General features: G+C 44.8%; 1 protein-coding gene across 1 annotated transcript; it reads right to left on the reverse strand.

Moving 5' to 3' along the window:
* Positions 1-879: 879 nt before the first annotated feature.
* On the reverse strand, positions 880-18,335 carry LOC147697264 (histone H2A, embryonic-like). The gene is made up of 2 exons (XM_086933322.1): positions 18,213-18,335; positions 880-1,384 (listed from the first exon to the last, which is right to left on the reverse strand). Exon 2 carries the CDS (start codon positions 1,375-1,377, stop codon positions 964-966), a length of 414 nt encoding a protein of 137 aa, XP_086789448.1. The 5' UTR covers positions 1,378-1,384; positions 18,213-18,335; the 3' UTR covers positions 880-963.
* Between the last annotated feature and the right edge of the window lie 4,755 nt (positions 18,336-23,090).

Raw genomic sequence — 23,090 nt, forward strand, 5'->3', positions numbered from 1 at the left:
CCAATGGGTTAAGAAAATATCTAAATCCCAATTATTACCTCCGAAAACCTCCCATAAAACAAAACTAGTCTACATCGCACCCCAATCGACTGTACAATAGTCGATGCTTTTACAGTGACCTTTGAAAGGCTCAAAATGAGCCTATTAGACTCCATGATACAAATGGCGGTTTAAAAAATTAACCATTCATTGGGAATGGAGTCTTGCACACCCACAGAGGAAATTTCCTGCTGACAGGAGTTGGAGATAACCTCCCCCTCATTCTATACCCTCTCAGTTGGTTGATAAAACAGAAATCTGCGCCAAGAACCCAACTCAGCCCGGTCACTTTGCATTACTTTCAGTAGGCACTGCAGCATTTACCAGTCACCCAGAGACCATACACCCCTGCCCCCCCGTCAAATTGCTGAATTGAAATAAAAGCGATGCAACACTGAAGACTAGATTGCAAGGTCAGGCTACAACCAGATGCTGGACCAATATACCAGCCGCTTTAACACAATGCCTACTGTTCTGCAAGAGCACTTCGCACACCTTATGAACAAGGCTCACCACTAACCACCTTCCTCCACTGCAGTCTTCTCTACAGCCAGCCATCCTGGAATTTGGAACAATGCTTCCTTTGGGTAGGTTTTCACTCTTTAGCTCCTAAAGACACCAAGTATTCAGGAATACAAGACCAAGTCAAGTGGTTAGAATGAAAACAGGAGATTGTGACGGCCTTGAACAAAACATACATGTGCCAAGGAATTCCAATACAAAGACTGTTTGGGGTGGACAGTTTTACACTAGCAACAAAGCAGGCAATGGTTCACTGTGACTTCAGCCACTAGGCAGACAAAATAGAGACACTGATAAAGTACCACTCTTAAACACCAGAAGGATAAAATTGTATTTATTTTAAAGTTTTAAAATTGAACTATACTAAAAGTGCATTACGCAAGTGGTCAAGACAGAAGGGCACTAAAACTCCTGTGACTGCACATCTTTTGGTTCTGCTGAAGATCCCTTGGCAGTCTTCTTGGGTAGAAGCGCGGCCTGTATGTTTGGTAGCACACCGCCTTCAGCAATGGTCACACCAGAAAACAGTTTGTTCAGTTCTTCGTCATTCCTGACAGCCAGCTGCAGATGTCGAGGAACAATTCTGGATTTTTTGTTGTCCCGGGCAGCATTTCCCGCCAGTTCCAGTACTTCTGCAGTGAGGTATTCCAGGACAGCAGCCAGGTACACTGGAGCCCCAGAACCGATCCGCTGTGCGTAGTTGCCTTTCTTCAGAAACCTGTGGATGCGGCCAACTGGAAACTGCAGACCAGCCCTGGATGACCTGGTCTTGGGACCAGCCTTCTGCTTCACAATTTTCTTGCCACGTCCAGACATACTTGACCTTTAAAGATATCAGATTAATTGCAGTTAGATCAAGTTAATAAAGCTAAACAAGCTACTTGCCTAACAATGCCTAGTAGGACCACTGAGCCAAATGCAAAAACTATTGCAGCAGAAGCAATGAGGAAAAAAGCCAAGTTAAAGATTTGAGAAGCAGCCCCAGCTTATATTCTGCGTTACCAGCTAAGAACCTTAAATCCAATAAGAATACTGCATAAAAGTGCACACATTTCTCTACTTTCAAAGATCAAGAGTAATACAAGCAACAACCAAAACTTTAATCAATATGTCCATTGAAATTGGATAACTTCAGCCTGCTGGACAACATTAATGTAAAATGCAGTGAACAAAACCGAAACTACGATTGGTCTGAACTTTGAGCAGATGGCAACATTTCCTACACAGGATAGAGGGCACACTATTGATCTCATTTTAGGACAAGATGAGGCTTTGATAGTGGGGGTGGGAGATCATGCCCTCATTTCACAAGTAGGGTCATAAGCCAGTGATCCAAACACCAATGTTCACAATTTGACTGCTCTGCATCTGGAAATATCGACCAAATCTATATTACGCCTCAAGAGACTGCAAAACTGGGCTGCCAGCTTATAACGGAGGCGAAATTTGAATTCTGCTTCAGAAACCAGGAAAGACTTACATTGACTATCTTTGAAACAGACTAAAAAAAAAACTGGGTTACATCTTTGTGCTTTACACAAAACTGGTCCTACGAGTATTTTGGATAAGTTAGTACTATACCCACCAAGAAAGGTTTAGGTCAAGAGAACATTGGCTTCTTAATGTTCCTAGATTCAAGCTGGAAGGGGAGGTAGGACTTTTTCGTATGCTGCTGTGCAAAATAGGAAACAGCCTACGCCCAATTCTCCGGTTAGAAACGAAACACTGGAGTTTTTGTAAGAATCTGGAAAATGTGACAGAGTCACCAGATGGAAATCAAATCAGTTTCGTGCATTAGTATGGCAGACAACTTACCAGGAGGGTATGCTGGCACTGAAGCAGGAGCCGCTTGTGCCAAGCCAGGGTTGGAGCTAGAAAACAAGAACTGAGGAGGCAGCTCTGGTGTGGAGGGACAGGTAGTTCCAGGCTTTAGGAACAGTTGTGTCCTGTGTCACTTGTCAGCATCAGACAAGGAGCCCATGCAATAAAAGTTCACTCAAGGTCCCAGTAACTAGGGTGGTCTCAGGGTACATCAAGGGGTGCTTCCAGGCAAGCTAGACCTGCTGCACCCTTTGTTGGCCTGTATGCCAACACATTGCTGACTCCAAGAGTCACATCTGGGAATCGATTTTGAAGTCCCTCCTGAAGACTATACACCTTTTACCTCTACACCCATTTTAGGGGCTACTTGCTTGCAAAGCCAGCCTATGTCGTTAGACCATGCTCCCTTCCATGTGGACTTAAAATTGATCTTTAGACCAGAAGTTTACAATAGAACAGTCAAACTTTAGTGGTTTAGAACATTGGGACGAACTCTGCCAGACAGAACGGTTTCTTAGAACAGCTTGGTTGGTGGCACAGACTAGTCAGTCTCTGCCCTTCACATGGAGCAAGACAGCTACTAGAATCCAGACAGAGCGAGTGAATGCCAGTCTACACGGACCTTAATTCCTTTGTAAGGAATTACTGCCAGCCCAGTCAATGGTGGTCTCATACTGCCACGTCTACTCAAGCTGCTCGCGCCTGGAGGCCTCGATTCTCAGTACCCGCATCCAGCAATAGGCCCATTATTGTGGGAAAGTGTACTGTAGGTCGAACAGAGAGCATGAGTGTTCAAGTTCAAAGTTCAAAAGACCTTTATTCGAATTCCTTAAAATTCATAAAAGTACCGAACATAATTCATCAACCAACATAAAATAATTAAACATACAGATAGTAATTAAAAATCAATATACATATGACGTGCCCTTTTATGCAGTGACAATACAATGTGTTTTAAAAACAATATGCTAATTTCCATAGTAATGTTAACAAAGCTGATTTATCATACTCATGGGTTTTCCATCGTTTTGCGTGCTCGTATAGCCAGTCTTAAAAAAGAACTGACACGAAAAGTCAGTTCATCACTATCCAAGGCAATTAACATGTTATATGAGTCTTGAAGGGTCAGTGGTCTGGATTTTTTAAAATACGGAGTTAAAAACCATTTGATATACACAGAATAAAATTTACAGAAAAATAAAAAGTGCAAATCATCCTGAGTGCTCACGCCATCACAGGGACATGAGGTAGAATCAACACTATGACAATGTCCTAGTGGAAATGACAACATAAATTTTACTGTTCCTGCCCTTAAACGAAACAACAATGATCTCTCCCAGCTAGTCATAGGCAGCGAGAGATAGGGCGGCAGAGTCGGTCCACACAAACCATTGCCTATATATTTCGTTACAGTTGATTTTTGTGATTCGCTTCTGAGTCTTTCATTGTTGTAAAGTGCATATAGTGCGTTCTTAACCTGAACTTTGTCCTGCAGTTCTATAGTTGTGGGATCATTAAACAAAGTTCCTCTGCCAACTTCATTCAAAGATTTTAAAACTTCAGACAACCATGGAATTCTCATTCCATGGTCGCTACTTAGACAGTCCTTTATAATATTCTGAGTAAGAGCAGCAGCTTCATTCTGCCAGATTCTGATCCAAAAGAGTGCCGGTCTTGCTCTAATAAAATCACTAATATATGGAGTGTTTAGTTCACTATGACAGATGAAGGTTGATGAGGAGATTGGTACACCCAACACTTTCCTGCAGAAGCGATTCTCCTCACTTTGGATGCATGGACTGTTTCTTGATCCCCATACCTCCGCTCCATACGTGGCAACAGGTGCGCACTGTAATTTAAAAATCTTTAAAATAGCCCTAGTGGCACCTATTTTCTTTGGGCGCGGGAGACTTAGAACAGAGTTGTTGGCTTTCGAGAACTTGCTCGTGGCGTGGGCCATATGCCCACTCCACGAGCCGTTCGCAGCGAAAACCAACCCTAAATATGGGAATTTAGGGACAGATATCAATTTATCTGTGCCTAACTGGATGGTATTAAGTTTCTTTTTGCCAGGGCCACAGGACATAATAAAAGATTTTTTAAAATTGACCTTTAAATCCAGATCCTCCATGAACTTAACAAAACTATGTACAAGCAGACAAAGGGCATTAGGAGTGCGGGCCATTAGCACCGCATCGTCTGCATATAAAAGTACTGGAAGTGGTTTCCCTGAAACAAGTGGGACATCTGTGGTAACTTTTTTCAGACAGGTGGATAAGCCATTAATATAAATGATGAACAACAGGGGTGCTAAAACGCACCCCTGTCTCACCCCCCTTCCTATCTTAATGGCTCCTGATACCTCTCCGCCCATCCCGATACGTACCCGTGCTTTCAGGTCCGTATGGAGATAGGCTAGGAAATTTACCGGAGTGTCATCAAGACCATTAGTTGAGAGAATGGACCAAAGCTTTGATCTATTAACAAGATCAAAGGCGGACGAGAGGTCCATAAATGCAAGGTAAGTGGGGGAGGAGCGGGCAACACTATATTTGTCAATCAATTTTAAGTTTAGGCATTGCTCCACTGTTCCTACCCCACTACGGAACCCCATCTGACATGGATCTAAAAAGTCAGTGTCATTCGCCCAGTCCAGTATTCTATGAAAGATTATACGACCCAATACTTTCAAAGTATTATCCAAAAGGGAGATAGGGCGATAGTTCGCTGGATCAGACCTATCTCCCTTTTTGTAAATAGGGACAATAATACTGGTGGCCCAAGTAGTTGGCATGGCTGTTTTTGGTAAACTGTTAAAAACATTAAGAAATATGGGTGTCCACAAATCAACATCATGTTTAATGATGTCAATAGGGAGACCATCTGGTCCGGGAGCTTTATTTCCCAGACTCTCTTTTATGGCTATTCTAACTTCATGCTCTAAAATTAATAGACCACCTGATTGGTCAGAAATAGATGGAGAATACTCCTCTTTAGGGGCTGCATAGATGTTAGAAAAATGGGTCTCCCATGCAGCACTTGTAATGTTACTACTGATTTGGGTGAGTTTCTTTCCCATTTCCCGTGTTTTTCTAACAGACGACCAGAATGGGCCGCTACCACCCAAGTTTGCGCTGATTACCAAAGCGTCCCATTGGTCGGAAAGTAAATTGGCCTTCCGTTCTGATATTGTAGCTTTGTACTGTTTCCTAGCTAACTGAACGGTTGTTTTACACCTAGGTTTCATGGAGAGAGCCTTTCTTAGTTCTCTATTTGCCAGGGAACATGCTGAATCGAACCATCTTGGCTCTTTACCTTCTATGGGTAGTGGAACAGACAAAAGGCTTTTGATGGCTGAACACAAGGATTCAAAATCAGCAATTAATTGATCATAATTATTACTTAAAACTTTACAAGAGTCAATCAAATGTGGAAATAGCAATTGTACATTTGTTAAAATAGCCTCACAATTCACTCCCCTCCATTTTAACCGCAGGCCATCAATTGATGGGGTAATGTCCCTTGCACCATTTAAATTTTCGAAAATCGGGCTTGGGGCAAGATCCAAAATTACAACCAATGGATTGTGATCGCTAAAGGGTGTTTGTAAAACAGAAGTTTCCACTATACAATCTATTAACAGTGGTGACATAAAAACATAATCAATAGTGGAACTACTGTTCCCACCAATATATGTAGGAGCGTGATGGGAGTCATAATTATGTCCTACACTCAAAGCATCATCTAAGTCAAATTCAGTGAGTAGTTTGGATAGTTCAAAACCCCTACGCTCTGCTGGGTCAAAATAAACGTGATTGACAGATCCAGCACTCCCTGCTAATTTTGCGTTAAAATCACCCCCTATTAATATACATGACTTTTTGTCTACTGCAAGGGAACATTCCAGATTTCTTAAAACATTAGATAATGCCAAAAGGTTCTTGTTTGGTACATAATAAAAATCATAGTTATAAAAATTTATTAAATAGATTGTGGTCTTTGACTTCAATTTATACTCAAGAATCTGGATGTTGGGGTTTGCCGGACCATCGTATTGCAGGTTTCCAATTGTACCACCTGCAAGAATCTTGATCCCGATGAAAAGACCACCCACCGCTCGGCCAAAACATGGTTTTGGAGATGTTAAACTAAAGCAGTGATAGCCCTCAATATACAAATTACCAACAGCCCATGTTTCCTGAAACATAACAATATCCGCATCATTAATTATCTTAATCCATGCAGGATCCAATAATTTGGATTCTAATCCTGCAACATTCCAACTTAGGATTGTTAGCCCATGAGTATTGCGACGGTTACTTGGCCTAACCCTAATACAGCTACTCCCTGTTTTTTCAGAAATGATATTAACAACTGCAGGTTGATTGTCGTCAACAGGCATTAGGTCCAGGATTTCTTCAGTATCACCCATAGCCTGAGCATGTACAACCGGAACCTCTGGTATATTAACTGTAGTTAGGCTATCGGTATCTTTTGTTGGCATTATATTCAGTCAATCCTGTTCATCTAGGTTGGAAAAATAGTCAAAACGATTATAGGTAGGGATGTTAAATGTTGACCTCGCTTCGTATGATGGTTGGAATAAATGAAGATCAGAGGCAGGATAGGATCTATCTCTATAATAGTTAGCTTGCTGCATGTTTGGGAATTGAAAATGGTGCGGAGGGTAACTAGGGGATACTAACATTAGCATCTGGTTTGGCATTTGGTTCCGCCAATTATTGTGGCCATTCAAATGACCAAAATCCTGATTTTGTAAGAAGAGCGGCGATTTGAATCTTGCACCAAAATTCAAATCTTGAAAGGTGGTGATGGGATTGCTCTCCATGACTTGGTTCTGGGGTATCAAATGTCTATAGAAATACCCTAAGGGAAGGAGTGTAGTATTGAATTCCCGAGTTGAGGGTGATGGGGCGCTTGCTAGTGTTTTCTCTGCCCACTGTGGGTTTTTAAAATTAATTTAATGTACTGTAGGTCGAACAGAGAGCATGAGTGCATTTATGTTTTGCCCTGCTGGCACATCCCTTACCTATTTTTGTTCTACGTTTGATACAAGAATTGAAAGTGGCAAGTTAGTTTGAGCATTTAGTGTAAAATACCTAATAAAATAAATAAACACAAGAATTACAGGCCCTTTAAAAGGTTCGCATTTTGGACTTCGTTCTGAATATATAATGGGACAAACTAATACAAGACCAGAAAGCAGAATAAATAAATTATAATTCGGGTTCCCGGTTTTATGGTATTTATTTTTTTGCCATTTCAGTCTGTATTTATCCATATTTATTTTTCGGGCATTTTTTCTGTATTTATCCACATTTATTTTTGCCACAAGCAAAAGACTGCGCTACAGCTAGTATTTTTCCACATTTATTTAAATTGACAATGCACACATGCGCTCAGTTGTTACTGGTCAACACTATACGCTGAAAAACCTGTAGTATATTTAGCACCAGCCTCATTAATTCATAGTCAGAAATTAACAGGTAGCTGTAGTTTTTCAATGTAGTGATGACAGAACAGGGGTGCATTTTTGCCACCGGAAGCACAGTAGGGCTGTGCTCATCTAAAGAAAGAAAAACACATAATTGACAGAGGAATAATTTTCAGTATTGAAATATGGTTGTTTTTTTGTAACCTGCTTCGTTTCATTGGTGGGCTGCTGTGTGATGGAAGAGCCCAGACGTAAACAGCATGCCTTTGCACAACGGGCATGACTACACACAGTTATAATCTATCAAAACTGCAAAGCGGACATCATCATCATGACTGTCGAGGCCATTTTCATGATATTTACTGCCATCAAGCCCAGGTACTTTCACCGACACCAGTTTGGATTCTGGGACTTGAAATTTTACTTTTCCAGCCATGTGAACTGGTGGGCCTGCAATCTTACCAGGTGGGCCTGTAATCTCAGCCTACTGAGGTGTTCGCTAAAATTCATGGACTAGTAGGAATCCTACTTTTTGGGTGGACAAACACCCGAACCATATCTCTTCTAGTGCCTTCAATCACATAAACCCTTCCTTTGTTTGGAAAAAACATGCAGATGGTTTGTGTGGATGATGTAGTAGTATCTGTTCAATTGGACGTGGCTGTAACCCACCAGGTCTCTTTGTACCAGAATGAAATAAAGGGGCAGAGAGTGTCTGGTGGGGTATGAAAGAGGCATAAAATTAAGTCAGAACTACACAGCTTTCGTATTCTGCACACCTGACATTCTACAGATGCGACTGTGGCTGCTGGACTAAAGTTTTGGAGCGGGCACCCTTTTTAAAAAAATAAATTAGGCACTGAAACCGCTTCACACATCAGCACTGAACTTGTGTTGAAGACTGAGACCTGCGCCTTGTGTGTGCATTGCCATTTCGTATCTAAAATTTACTGCCCCACCACTTTTAAAATCCACCAGCCAAGGACATACGATTGGTTGGTGACAGCGCGCATTGTGCTTAAATGACGCACTGGAAAAACCATTTGTAATTATTTAATGCACACGCACTGTTTAATGAAACATTTAATTTCGCTTCATGCCTGTTGGAATGCAACAAACATTTTAAGATATTATGAAAGCGTTTAAAACATGGTCCATGTTTTAAACGCTTTCATATCTTAAAATGTTTGTTGCATTCCAACAGGCAGGCTGCATGAAGCAAAATTAAATGTTTCATTAAACACAGAGTGCGTGTGCATTAAATAATTACAAATGATTTTACCAGTGCGTCATTTCAGCACATGATACAAGAGCCACAACAATGGTGTGAATAGAGGCTCCTAATCTGACGCTGGCAGGGGGCTCTAAAAGGGGTGAAGCCTCATTAACAAGTTCAATGGTCTTTCAAAGACCTGTGAAGTGCTCGGGTGCGGCTGGCAGCTCCGTGTCTGCCCGGGAAGGTGTCTCAGCCCGGGCTGACACCTACCTCTTAACCCTCCAAGCAGGGGGAGACACCAGATTGCAGCACAACAAAATGTACTAGTATTTTCACGTTTTTTTACATATAAATACAGATAAAGGAAAACTTGTTTTCCGTCTGTATTTATATGTAAAAATCCGTAAAAACGGAAAACCGGGAGCCCTAATTATAATGTGAGCCATTCACTCTGACAGAGGAAACTTGAGCTCGTATGGTTTGGCAAAGACTGATGTGGCACCTGCAGAAATGAAGGGCCATGTACCAGAATTGTCCACTGTCCTAGGGAGGGAATACCCCCACCGAGGGAATCCTACCAGCGCCTGCCTGACTCTAAGATGGCGGCCAACGGCGACTTTTGCATGGCAATCGCCGCTTCCACTGGCTCACCCCAACTTCTCTCCGGCCTCCTGCTAATCCTGCGGCCCTCTCGGATTTTCTGGCCTGCCTCCTGACCTGCTGCCAGTTTGGGGCCACTGCCAGTGCCGGAATGCCCTGCAACTCGGGCCAGATCTCCGCACCACTCACCCCTCCCCCCACATGGCACCAGTGTTCTGAATGTGCCGCTGCTCCCGGAGTCCACACTGCTTGCGGTTGAATCCACACACAACCCACCGGCTGCCGTGCAGCGCCTCACGGCCAATGCGTGACCGCACCAACAGCGTCAACATGGCCTTCACCACCTGGCACACTCACCCCCACCGAGATGGCTGACGCAAGCTCTCCAAGATGGTGACGCGCCTGCGGCTGTCCTCCAGCTTCATCTCCCACCTTCTCTCCTGGACTTCTTTACTTTTTGTTCTGTCCTGGCCGACACTTTGCTGCTGATTTCGGACAGTTTTCTCTGCACTCTGACCCTCCTTCCATTCCCTCGTCCTTTAACCCTTTCCCCCGTTGATGATCCTCAAATGGTTCTTCCCTTTTCTGCTTTGCCTTCTCTCCATACCCTTGCATCCCTCCCACCCTCCCTTTGTGCTGTGACTGCATCCACACTTATGGAACTCTGTTTTTTTTGCATACCCTAATCACTGGTATATGCAGTAGACCGTTGTTCTCTCTACCATTCCTATCTGATCCTTAGAGTATATCCAGTCATATCCCCTCCCTATGTATATAGAGATAACTCTAACCACTAGACTATGCAGGAGTCCTCTATGCTCTCTACCATTCCTATGTGACTCTTAGAGTATATCCATGTGTATCCCCTCCCTTTGTAGATAGAGATATCACCAGTATATGCCTAGAGTATTTCAATTTGTATCTCCTCCTTATGTGACTCTACCTCTTGTACATTTGCAAATTTTTTCTGTTTGTATCCTCTATGTAGCGCATGTAATCCTAAATATTAAGTTTTCAACTGGTTCTTATGTAAAGCAAAAATTTGCTATGTTCTCAAATGGTTCTTATGTAAAGCGCTCTGACACCTTCGGGTAAAGTTTGTGCTATATAAAATTGCACAAATAAATAAGTGACCATAGCTAGCTTGCAATTTAAAGGACCGCCAGGAAAAGGGAGGGGAGCCATCGTATTTTTTGCAATCACCGTTGCGATTCATCTGGGAGCTAGAAAGGACCAATAGAGCCCGAATAAGCCGAGCTTTTCCTGCAATATTTGGAAAGGTGTACAGCGGTGTAGGAGAGTAGGGTCTGCTATCCTATGGTCACCCCAAATTTTTGCTTTTTGCTTCACTGGTTTCTGACTTAATGTGGCTGTGGGCCTGCTAATCAGACCCACAACCTGCTGTTCTCTCTAAATTACTGCCAATGCACTTTAGGTGCATTACGAATTGGAACTGGTTCACCTTATTGGCCCCTGTAACGGTGTACCCTAGGTACCCAGGGCATAGGTGTTTCCAAGGCCTACCAGGGGCTGCAGCATGTATTGTGCCACCCCTGGCCTGGCCTCCATATTTGACACAACTGGCTGATCACTCAGCTGGGGTAAGTTGGTGTAATCACCTCTTGCTTAGATATAGTATCCCTATATCTACCCTTAAACTGGACACATATGTTCCTATCAGCCACTCCTATGGAGGGCCTCATCAATCCTGGAGGCAGAGTGCTTGGAAATATGTGAGATGCTGCTCTAGCATGAGCTGAGCCCGTCTGCAGCTGTCGGGAACCACTCCCTAAGCTGTTCCGGGATATTACCATACCATATACTCTTAAGTGCATTATAATCCTCGCGGTTAAATGCTATCTTTGGTTTGGCTTTATCAAACCATGTCGAGTAAGGTGTCATACGAATTGGAATACTATCCCCTCGACAGTTCTGTCGACGGGGATAGCATTCCACCCTTCTAGAGGGACACGACATGTGTGTAGCCTTAACACCGGTTAAAGTTAACCAGAGCCTCAGCATCATAAAATGGATGCTGCCACCACAGACACGAGTCTGGCCACCTGCTGCTGGGAGTCCTTCCAGCGAGGGAGGCTTGGACAAAGGGTTTCCTGCCTTGGGAGGTGCAAGCACCACCCCAGACAGGGTTTTGTGTATTGGGTAGGACAGGGCTAAATAGATGAAGACATGCCCGGGGCACACAAGGTGTTCCCGTGCATAAGCCAGTCCAAACCGGTCCTGGGACTTTCCAGACCCAGGCCTGGCGAGGAGCTGGACAAAGGAAAGGGGGTGTAACCACCCCCCTTCCTGGTTCCTCCCAGAGGAGGGACCTAGTAGGTGATCCACCCCTCAGATTGGGAATAAGAGTGGGAGCAGTGCCATTGCAGCGGAATTAGCGGGTCCCACTTCCTGGTTTGATCGCCTGATAGGCTGCTGGCCACGCCCCCTCCCGCTTCCCCATATCAATGTGCCACTATAGGACGCGCAGCGGACGAGAGCAGCGGGCGCGCCGTTTGCGCGCCGAAGGCGCGCCAAAGGCAAGCCCGTCCGCGCCCGTCAGCGACAGCTCAGCGCCGAGAGCCACAACCCCTGGCCATTTTCTTCCTGCTATCTTGTGGACACCTATTCAAGACCTAAGTAACCCCTACCAGATAAAAAAACGTTAGAGAAGAAAACATAATTAATTGCCTCCTCATTAATGCTAGATCACTGGTCAAGCACAGTTCTGAATGTGCCGACCTGATCCTAGAAAAGGAGGCTAAAAATCGTATTTATCACTGAGACCTGGACTGATGCGGTCTCAGGGCCAGACCTAGTTATGGCCACTCCAACGGGATACTGCTGTCGGGTACAGGACAGACCAGGTCAAAGGGGAGGTGGGATAGCCATCATCTACCACGCCTCGATCCAAGGCACATTTCAGTCACTGAACTGCCAGTTAACGGAGGTACTAGGATTTAAACTTTCTATCTCTAACCATAACACTTTCCAAGGTTGCCTCTTATACAGACCTCCTGGTCCTAAAGCCTCATTTCTCGTAGAAATAGGTACTTACTTGGAAGAAGCCCTCTGCACCAAATCATTCACTATTCTTGGTGACTTTAACTTTCACCTAGAGGAAAACTCAGACCCTCAGACGGCAATTCTGGTAGACTCCATGCTGACGGCAGGACTAACTCAGATGGTAAGGGGTTCCACACATATAAAGGGACATACGCTAGATGGGATTTTTACAAATAACCCTGACCTGAAGTTTAGCCATGCGGAGCCTTTAGCATGGACAGATCATTCAGCAGTCCTTTTTAAAATTCAACCGACTGAGTCAGTTAGAGCAAGGAAGGAAAGGAAACCTGCCAAGCTCTATATGCCATGGAGGGAATTGGATGGGAAAGCATTGGAGGAATGTCTGGCAGCCTCTACCTTTACCCCATCGGTTGATGTAAACAAAGCTACGGAGAGATACACCATCTGGATAAAAGATGCATGCACATCTCTAATTAAGCCCAAACTATCTCGTCCAACACGCACAATACCATCTGCCCCTTGGTTCACCTTGGAATTAAGAGATTACAAAGTATCTTGCAAAAATCTCGAACGCCAATGGCGTACTGAATATTCACAGGCAGATAAACAAAAACTCAAAATCAAGCCAAAAGATATACAAAGAAATGATCAAAAAAGCAAAAATTGAATATTTCTCTGCTAGAATTGAGGGAGCTAAAAACTCCTCCAAAGAACTTTTCCAGACGGTGACCACTCCAAATTCTGTCACTGTCCCTCCCAGTTTACTTGGCGAGGGTCTCGCAGAGCTCCACTTTTTAAATAAAGTGGAGCAAATCTTCGCAGCCCTTGAACCTCTTGTGGGGCTCACTCTTACCGAGGGAGCACATACGACTACGCCAACAAATCCACATAGTTTGGAATTCAGGGAATTCGGGCCAGTTACAACAGAAGTAGTAAAGAAACTACTACTGAGAACCAAATCTGGCTCCCCCCGGGATCCCTGCCCAGTCTCAGTGGCCCATCTGGCAGCCGCCCCTATATCTGTCTTGCTAGCAGATTTGTTCAATAAAATGTTCAAAGAGGGAGCATATCCACTATGTTGGAAACAAGTTTCAATAGCTCCTCTGCTGAAAAAATCTAATCTAGACATTTATGACCCTAGTAGCTATCGACCCATATCTAGACTCCCTCTACCGGCCAAGCTTATTGAAAGGATCATGAACGTTCAGCTCTGTGACTTCCTCCGTTCCTCTGGGGGCTTGGACCCTGCTAAACATGGGTTTAGGGAAGGTCACAGCACCGAGTCCGCCCTCATTAAATCCACTGAGGAAATCAGGAAGGTGATGGATGCTGGAGGACGGGCAGTCCTGGTGCTCCTGGACCTATCCGCAGCCTTTGATACGGTCCACCATGACATTCTATTGGACCGTCTTGAGGGCTGCGGAATCCAAGGAGTCGCATTGACCATGCTGAAATCCTTTCTAGCAGACAGGATACAAGTGGTGGCCATGGGAGATTTTGAATCGAGCCCTTTTACCCTTCCAGGAGGGGTTCCTCAGTGCTCCTCCCTGAGCCCTACCCTATTTAATGTTTATGTTACCTCCCTCGCCCCGGTGATTCGTTCTTTTGGCTTCGAATTAACATCGTATGCAGATGATACTCAAATTGTGGTATCTCTGCTCCCGGGGCGAGAGGAAGGAATTGCGGCCAGATTCCAGGATTGCATGATGGCAGTAAGTTCATGGATGGCTAAGAACTGCCTTAAATTGAATTCCTCTAAAACTGAGGTTCTTCTCTTTGGAAATGTGACCAATCTCTGGACCCCTGACTGGTGGCCTCACGAAATGGGAGCCCTACCCATTCCAGCCACTACAGTAAAAAACCTGGGGGTAATTATTGACTCCCAACTCTCCTTTAAAGCACAGGCTAATGCCTTATCATCCTCCATTCACTGGATAATAAAAACTATTAGGAAAATCCTTCCTTTCCTCTCCAGTGATAGCAGGAAAACGGTGGTGACAGCACTTGTGCTGTCTCGCCTTGACTACTGCAATAGTATGTATCTGGAGGCCCAGCAGGGAGTTCTGAACAAATTGCAAACGCTACAAAGTGCTGCTGCCCGACTGATTACTGGTCTACCTAAGTTTGCATCGGTAGCTCAGGAATTAAAAAATCTACACTGGCTTCCAATACGGAAACGTATCATGTTTAAGGCTCTTTGTATGGTATTCAAGGCAGTAAATGGAATAGGCCCATCCTTCCTTCAAGAACACCTCCAACTGTACAAACCAGGGCGACAACTAAGATCTGCTAATAAAAGCCTGGTCATGACTAACCGTATTAGGAAAGCCCGTTGGGGAGGCCGTAGCTTCTTCCACGGAGCATCTAACATCTGGTATGAATTGCCTCTCGCCCTAAAACAAAGCAATGATCTCCTGACCTTCAGGAAAAATATCAAAACATGGCTTTTTAACCTCCAGTAACTTTCTTTGCCTCTTGGAGATAATGTATCGTTTCAGCGCCAGGACACCGCCCGGTAACAGCGCGCTCAACAAATGGTAAAAATAAATAAAAATAAATTGCACAGCAGATCATCCTGAAATCAACTTTAAACAAGAAGAAGACTGGACTTCGACATTCTGCTGCACAGAAGACTGAAGAGAATCTCCCTTGTGGCCTAGGAGTGGCCACCCTGTGAACACAGGCACCAACCAACAACTCGGCGTCTGCTTTGCCGCCGCCTCCCGCCGGAGCCCGAGCCCAGAGCCTGACAAGACCCAGACCTCTCACAGCCCGATCCACAGTCCCTGCAAAGAAGGAACCCGTGGAGGCACCGAGTGACGTGGGACCGGACCTCTTGGAAGACACTCGAAAAGCTGACTGCGCAGCAACCGAGGCATCCTCGACGTTGTGCTTTGGGGACTGAGAACCCCCACCACCGAGCAGCCCTTGCACCGAAGAAGAGCCCTCCAGCATCTCCACGATCTGCGTGGGGCCCTTTTGCATTATGCCACTCGACGCACCATCCCGGCCACTAGCCACGTGGTCAGCGGCCATCTTGGCGACGAAACCGACTATTTACACAGCAGGTCTGGTTGCTCCAGACCTACCCAAGCTCCTGTGAAAAGGAGCACCCGCTCTGACCTTGCTGGTCCGAGTGTTAAGCATTTTTTGACTCCTGCGTGGCTTGCATTAGCCAAGGCCTGTTTGCTCTGATCAAGTTGCCGACACCGCCAACAGCGAGAAGCCTGCGTGGGACAGCTTGTGACCGTCTCCTGGACGTCCTCGACCCCCAGTGTCTACGTGGCTGCAGAGAGAAGCTACACCTCAACGCCTGTTTGCACCCGACATCGCCTGGTTCCAATCTGGTTCCACGGTAGTCATTGGCTAGTGACTTTGAACATTGTCCCCTCTGCTTTCAGGTCTTCACAACTTCAGATCCACCCTTGGATCCACCGGAACTCTTCACATCGAGCCGCCTGCAGCATCTTCAGCTCCAAGCACCATCGACCAGCGTGACGAAACCCGACACTACTTCGACCCTGTGCACCCGCTTCCTGTGGGTGAGGTAACTCAGCTCCGCCGGTGTTCCTACACTGGTACACATCTCAAGGGCCTGTGTCTTAAGTTTCAGCGTTCTAGGTCACTCGGAAGGTTCCAAACTAACTAACTTTGTACTTTTTACACACCATAGACTTTACATTGGAAAGTGCGTGCACTTTGAACACTGCACCCGAGTCCCGCTGGCCTTTCCCGACTTAGTCACTGCTAGTCTCGAATAGCTCCAGCGATTCCCAAGGCCCTAGGCCTGTTCCCTTTCTAATTGGTATCTCTTATACCACTTTCTTAGTATATGGTTTAGGTGGCCCCTAGGGCTCATCCATATTGTGCAACTTTTGCGTATTTTAAACTGCCTTGTGTTTAACGCTTGTGCTTCTGTGCTCATAAAGAGTCCAGGGGATACTTTTAGTTAATAAATCAATATATATTTTCAATATATATCTGTGTGGTGTCCTTTCATTTGGTATTCAAGGGGGTTGTGTATGGTAATACAGCTGGCTTCACATGCCTTTCAGAGTTTAGCCTAAGACTGCTTTGTCCACGTTACCACTAGTATAACTGGTCTATAAGGTTGACTTACAACCAATCATCATAAGGGTTGCTTGATATGGTACAAAGTGATCACTAGAATTAGTGAGCATTATATGCCAGGCCAACTTCTCACAAGTGGCATATCAGGGAGGCGTGAAACAAGCATGTGCACCACTTGGAATTGAAAGTAAGCCTTCAGTTATGGATAATAAACTGGTAATTGGAGTGGAAGGGGGTGAAAACATGTAAGCCAAGTACTGACGGACAGGCATTTTCGAAGGGGGGGGGGGGGGGGGGGAGTGATGGGTGAGGCAGATGAGGGACAGGAAACCGAACTGAAATGAGAACAAGCAAGGAAACTAATGAGGATATTAATGGGAAAACGTTTAAGAGCATCATTTACTACTGAGTAAAGTTCAAGATCTGGACAATGGGACGGCGGAGCAGAATTCAGTTAAGCATTGCTCCATTTCAACCACTGTAACAATTAACACCCACATCCATACAAGATACAGCTACACAAATCACGCCACACGCCGACTAAACAGCCCAATGCAACATTGTAAAACTCCTGTCTCATTCGCCCCTTGCTTAACTCAAACGACGGGTACCTCATGGTGGTCAATTTATGACTAGCTTTAACAGGAGATTCACAGGCAGTCTTCAGTTAGCCTCCAATTTGCTAGAGGAAAATTAGGTCGCCCTACACCAATAATACCTTCAAAAGCGCTTTGAGGAAGGAAAGACTAGAAAAACCAAATATTCGAAGGTAGAATATTTTACTCAAATATGCTGGCGAATAGAAGTACCTTTTCTGAAAAATACCTCAAAATGACGATCCTCTAACAATGGAGAGAGTTAAGCCCCTAAATGACCATCCTCTAACAATGGAAAGAGTTGGGTGGCAATAAAGAAACACACCAAGCTTAGAAAGGTACACATCCAGAAAAGTAAATAACCAAGCCTTATCAAAACATCGTGGTCCATTTGGTCTAAACTTGCATCAAGCACCCTGCCCTTCAAAGAAAGTAGGAAGAGATCTTTGCAATTCCCAGAATGCATAAGGAGTTCAGAATGTAAAACAAAGCCAACATTCGACAGCTTGATATTGCTCTGAAACAAAACGAGTTATTACCTGGGGGGGGGGGGGGGGGGGATTCCCTAGTTAGACCCTTAAACGTGCTTTAAAGTCGCGCCAGCTACCAGTGTATTAGAGATTTAACATTTAATTTATGGAAAAAAATATATATATCTCAAGTGGGCAAAGCCAGGCCCTGCCTGCACCTTATGGCTACGTACTTCACCCACCTATCCTACTAGCCACTAATCAAATGATTAACGACATTTTACTCACAGTTCAATCTTAAAATAAATTAACATATTAAAACGCGTTAAGCAGCTAAAAAATAAGGCTATCGAAATCATCAAAGTCCATCTACATGAAAAGGACCAGGGCGTCCTTACCTTTTACTTGCAGTTACACCAACGATTGCAACTTCAAATGCCTACTGCCTGCTTAACCCGGAGACGCTCCTTTTGAACCTTACCGAGACCGGCTCCCACCTGCTCTCAGGCCATTAATGCTAATTGCTGTCACCTGTGTCTTCCTCGCGCTCCCTCGCCCCTTTTCCTTCTCGCTCGCGCATATCCACGTACCAGGAAACGGAACTGGAATCGTGATTGCAAGGGAAGAGAAACAATGTGCTTGTAACATGTCACTCCTGCATGTTGCAGGCACGGCGCCAACATATTTCTTGGAGAAAACAGAGGCTTCTTGATTTCAAGTGTTAATAAACAATTCATCTGAATTTAGGAGGCAGGAGTGGACTGAAGAAAGACAGAGGAAGTGGAGTTTGAAACTTTTTTTATTATGACCTTCCTTAAATCAGCACAATGGCATTTCAATGGAGTTTGTTCCGGAGTTTATTTCCGATTTGAAATTTGTAATTACCTAAAATCTCAACATGCAGACTCAGAGTATCAATGAATGTGATTTAATGAAATTTAAGGAAACTCCAAGTCCCTGAAAAACATTTCCGTTTCTTGACATTCCATTTTACAGCACAATGCATTCTGGGGCTTGCAGTCTTTATTTTAATTATCTCTTTTGAAGTAGAGTTCGCCCTACATTACCCAGTGGGCGTTTGTTCATGTTTCACTAGCACCGAAGGCAACACCTTTTTGAAATTACCTGATTATGAGTGTGAGAAAGAGGGTTCTTGGTTGAGGGGGGCAGTGGTGAGCTTTTCTCAAGCAACAGCCACAATCTTTTTTAGGAGGAAACACAAAAAGTCACAAAATTAACCAGGGTTTAACCCTCTGGTAGCTTGGCACAAAGCAGTCAAGCTTAACTTACAGACAATGTGTAAAGAATTTCTGCACTACGTAAACAGTAATAAAGTGAAAACCCAACACAAGAAAGACCCCACACCAATTTTAAAAAATATAGTAACATTTAATACACTTTTTGACACCAAAACAAAAAAATCCAATTAATAAAACCGGAGATATGCAATTTTGAAGATCTAGCTGAAAATAGTGCCTAGAAGCACAAAGCACCATCTGTTGTTATCTGGTCACGCTGGACCAGAGCAAATGACACAAGTTCAGGCCAACTGCGATGGAATGGGGCCACCTACAGGGACCATGTTAGGAGGCTGAGAATTGCATCTTATGTCCTGGGTGTGGGGTGTTGGGGAGGTCCGCGTTGAGTTGCTTCACTTGGCATCGGCTGCGATGCAAGATCATGCGTCGAGTTGCATTGCTTTGTGTCAGTTCCGATAAGGAGTTGCAATGGCTGCATTGGATTGCACTGCGGTTCGTCTGTTCCGATGGGGATCACAGCTGGGCTGGCGGAATATCTTTATCCCCACTTAGAAGGGTCCAGGACTGGAGACGCACTGATCGGGGAGTTGGGACCAGAGTCCAGGTGCAGGGTAAAAGGGTGTTGGGGCACTTGGATTCACTCTTGTGGTCCTGGGTTCAAGGCGTAGGTGTAGTCCTTCTTCACCCAGACAGCAGGGCAGCAGAGCAGTTATTCTTGCAAGCAAAGGAGCAGGGCAGCAAAGCAGCAGGCCAGTCCTTCTTGCAGCAGGGAAGCAGAGCAGCCGGGCAGTTGTTCTTGCAGCAGGGAAGCAGAGCAGCCGGGCAGTCGTTCTTGCAGCAGGGAAGCAGAGCAGCCGGGCAGTCGTTCTTGCAGCAGGGCAGCAGAGCAGTCCTTCTTGTGAGTCTTCCACAGGTCCAGAAGTGATCCCCCCCCCCCCCCCCCACTGAGGTGTATTGAATTTCCTACCTCCCTGCCCTTGTCCCAGTCGGTCTGGGGCCACAATCAGCTAGTGTGAAGTACTCTATGAGTGTGAAGTGCAAGTGTGGTAGGTGACAGCTCACCCCCTCATCAAGCCAGGATGGCCAATCCTGCCAACACACAGACCCTATATTGTGATACAGTCTGGGAGGAATGCACAAAGGCCAACTGCCAACAACACTCAGTCATGTGACCCAGGAAAAGGGAAAAGGCTGCTAGCATCAAATGTCATGAAAATGCCAGTTTTCTAAAAGGATCAAAATCAAACACTGGGCACCCTATATTCCAATGGAACCTGGGCAATTAAGGCCGTATGTGCAAAACAAATTTCCAGTAGGAATACTTCAAAATACTTCCCCAGGGGCTAACAGACTCAATGGCCCTGCTAACACAATTAATATACTTTACTCTCGTAAAGCTATTGATTTAATCAATAGGTAATTGATTTATACATGTGTAAACAAATATACATATATACTCCAACACCGAAGTAGGCTAGTCTGTGGAACAATAGGAGCCCCTTTAGTGGAGCATTTTTAGGTCTCGCCTGTCAATGCGCTTGCGCATTGAGCTTGCGAGAATATAGGGGCTTAACGAGAGCTTAACGATCGGGCGATTCCATGCAGTGCCCGTGAAAAGCAAGCTCAATGCGCAAGCAAATTGACCTCAAAAGTGCGTGCACATGAAAGCCAGCCATCTGCCGCCAGCAGCTTCACTTGCGCTTCGCCCCCCTGCTGCATCAAAGGCTTTCGTCTTCTCTTTTTGAGAGCCTGCGCTGTGCCTCAGGCATTTCTCCTCCCCGTCACCATTTGTCTCTTCAAAGGCTCCGCTCCCCGCCCCCCCGCCTGCACCACTCTCCTACTCTCCTACTCCCACCTCCCACGGCCATCCTTTCCACCCTCTTATCACCGCAGCGCATGGCACTGCTTACATTTTACTTTGACGGCCGCCAGGCCGTCTCTTGCGTTTTTTTTCTTTCTCTGAAGTAAGAAAGTTGTGAACTGGATACTCTCAAGACAGCAGCACAGGCAGAACGTCCTTTGCCTTCGGGGCTTGAGAAACATTTGGCTTTCACCGTTATTACCTGTGGGTCACCTTAGCCGTCAGTATACTGAAAAGACAGACACTCCTCTAACCCAAGTACATACTCCACCCATTTTATTAGACTGAAAAGAGGCACGGTGTTAGTAACTTTTGAGTAACCTAGATACCATTTGAATTATGTACTTGCTCTCTGATTGGTTATTGGATTAAGTCTTGTAGTGTAGTTCCTATTTTCCCTATAGGCCCTGCGCATTGGAATAACATAAACAGCAGTGTAGACGTAGAAGTGTGGTCTTCCAGGTCTCTACTGACTATGTTAGACTTAATTGGGTTTGTACCAACTAGCTCAGAGGTCACTGGAAACTTTCTTGACTGAATAGGAAGTGATCAGCTTCCCTGGCTCAGACAAGAAGGGATTCAGTGTTCCAACAACCGCATAAACATGACAACTTTGCTCCTTAGAATAAGAGTCAATCTCTAGAGTCGTGTGAAACAATAGACAGCTATTTCACTCAGTCAGTTGTGCAAGAATTACTTTCACCAGGATGCAGAGAATAGAGAGACGGGCGTTTTCAATAAAAGGTATTATTCATTGAACAGTCTTTCTTCTCATGCAAGAGAAATGAGTTGCCACAATTGCAAGACTTGTTATTATAAAAAGTGCGTACAGTAAAAGGAGTATTGCGAAATAATACTGTAAAAGCATTGATATGGTTTCTTAGCCATACGATAGTTAAAAATGAGTAAAATATATACATTCATATATACATTTAGCTAACGTCCTCAACTGGTGCTTCTAATTACGCCTACCCCAGTGTACCTGACCTAAGCCTAATACTTGGGAGGGAGTAAGTGAGTAGCAATTTAAGTTAAGTTGGTTTTGCCAAGGGTTTGCTTCAAGAATTCTCTCTAAGGGTTTAGTCAACACTGTACCTCTGGAATAGAAGTTGGAGGTCTGGTATCTCCCCTCAGGACTCGATATTCCAGTTACCCGCAAGGGTAGGCTGGAAACGCCGGAGCTGGATTTTCTCGGCAGGAGAAAAGACAGCGTCTTTCTCAGCGCATCAAGGAGGAGGAGGGGCAGCGTCCGTGGGCTTCTCGCATCTGCTGGGCTCTGCAAGGGACAGCTGTTCTGCTCCTGTATTCACCGCCACCGCTGTGTTTGCTTAAGGCAACGTTGGTATTATTTATACCTGAAAGGTGCCGAGTTTGACGTAAGTTTTTGGACATAAGACGTCAATAAAGATGTCACTAAGAACTGGTCGTTCTTACAGTGCTCATTAGAGTTCTATTACTAATGAAAACAAAGCAAGCGGGGCTTTCCCAGGTTGCTGGGGGTTTTATCTGTTGAAAGAACTCGGTGTGTAATCTAGGAATCTAAGATAGTGGCTTCTGCTGTGTCATATACTGTAATGAGCTGCAGAGACGAGTTTCTGAAATATGGCTCTGATCGTTCATGCCATTATAGGGGTATGGATTGATTATAGCCGTATAGGGGCATAAGGTCACAATATTGATCGGGGTCCTAGATAGAACACAACAGTCTAATTCATCGCATTGTATTTAAAATTGTCTACTTTACCGTTTTATCTAGAATATTTTGCGGAATTAGCTGAATTCGGTAGAATAATATAACACCAACCTAATCATCCTCCCAGAAAGTAGTTTGAGGCCTCTTTAGGCGTAAAATGCGTTTTACAAACGCGACAGAGCAATGCAATGCATTATCTCACTTCTTTGGCAGCCATTGTGCATTTTCTGCTCTGATACAGAACTAAAGTTCACACAACATTTTTTGTGAAGGAAATTGTAATTGTATTTATATAGCGCTTTCTAACCTTGACGAGGCGTTGAAGCGCTTTTCGGCGAGTAGCACACTACGGAACCCAAGGTGCTGTGTCAACATCCGATCCTTTAATGCAAACTCTTGCGGTGCAGTGGGTCATTGTATAGTGACCTGCGCTAACCTTTGTATCCAGTATGTTTACTAGTTC

The sequence above is a fragment of the Lissotriton vulgaris genome, chromosome 8 (assembly GCF_964263255.1).
Source record: "Lissotriton vulgaris chromosome 8, aLisVul1.2, whole genome shotgun sequence".
NCBI classification, from domain to species: domain Eukaryota; kingdom Metazoa; phylum Chordata; class Amphibia; order Caudata; family Salamandridae; genus Lissotriton; species Lissotriton vulgaris.

Excerpts from the sequence above, each read along its gene's own strand:
- LOC147697264 (XM_086933322.1), bottom strand. The coding sequence starts at position 1,377 with ATGTCTGGACGTGGCAAGAAAATTGTGAAGCAGAAGGCTGGTCCCAAG.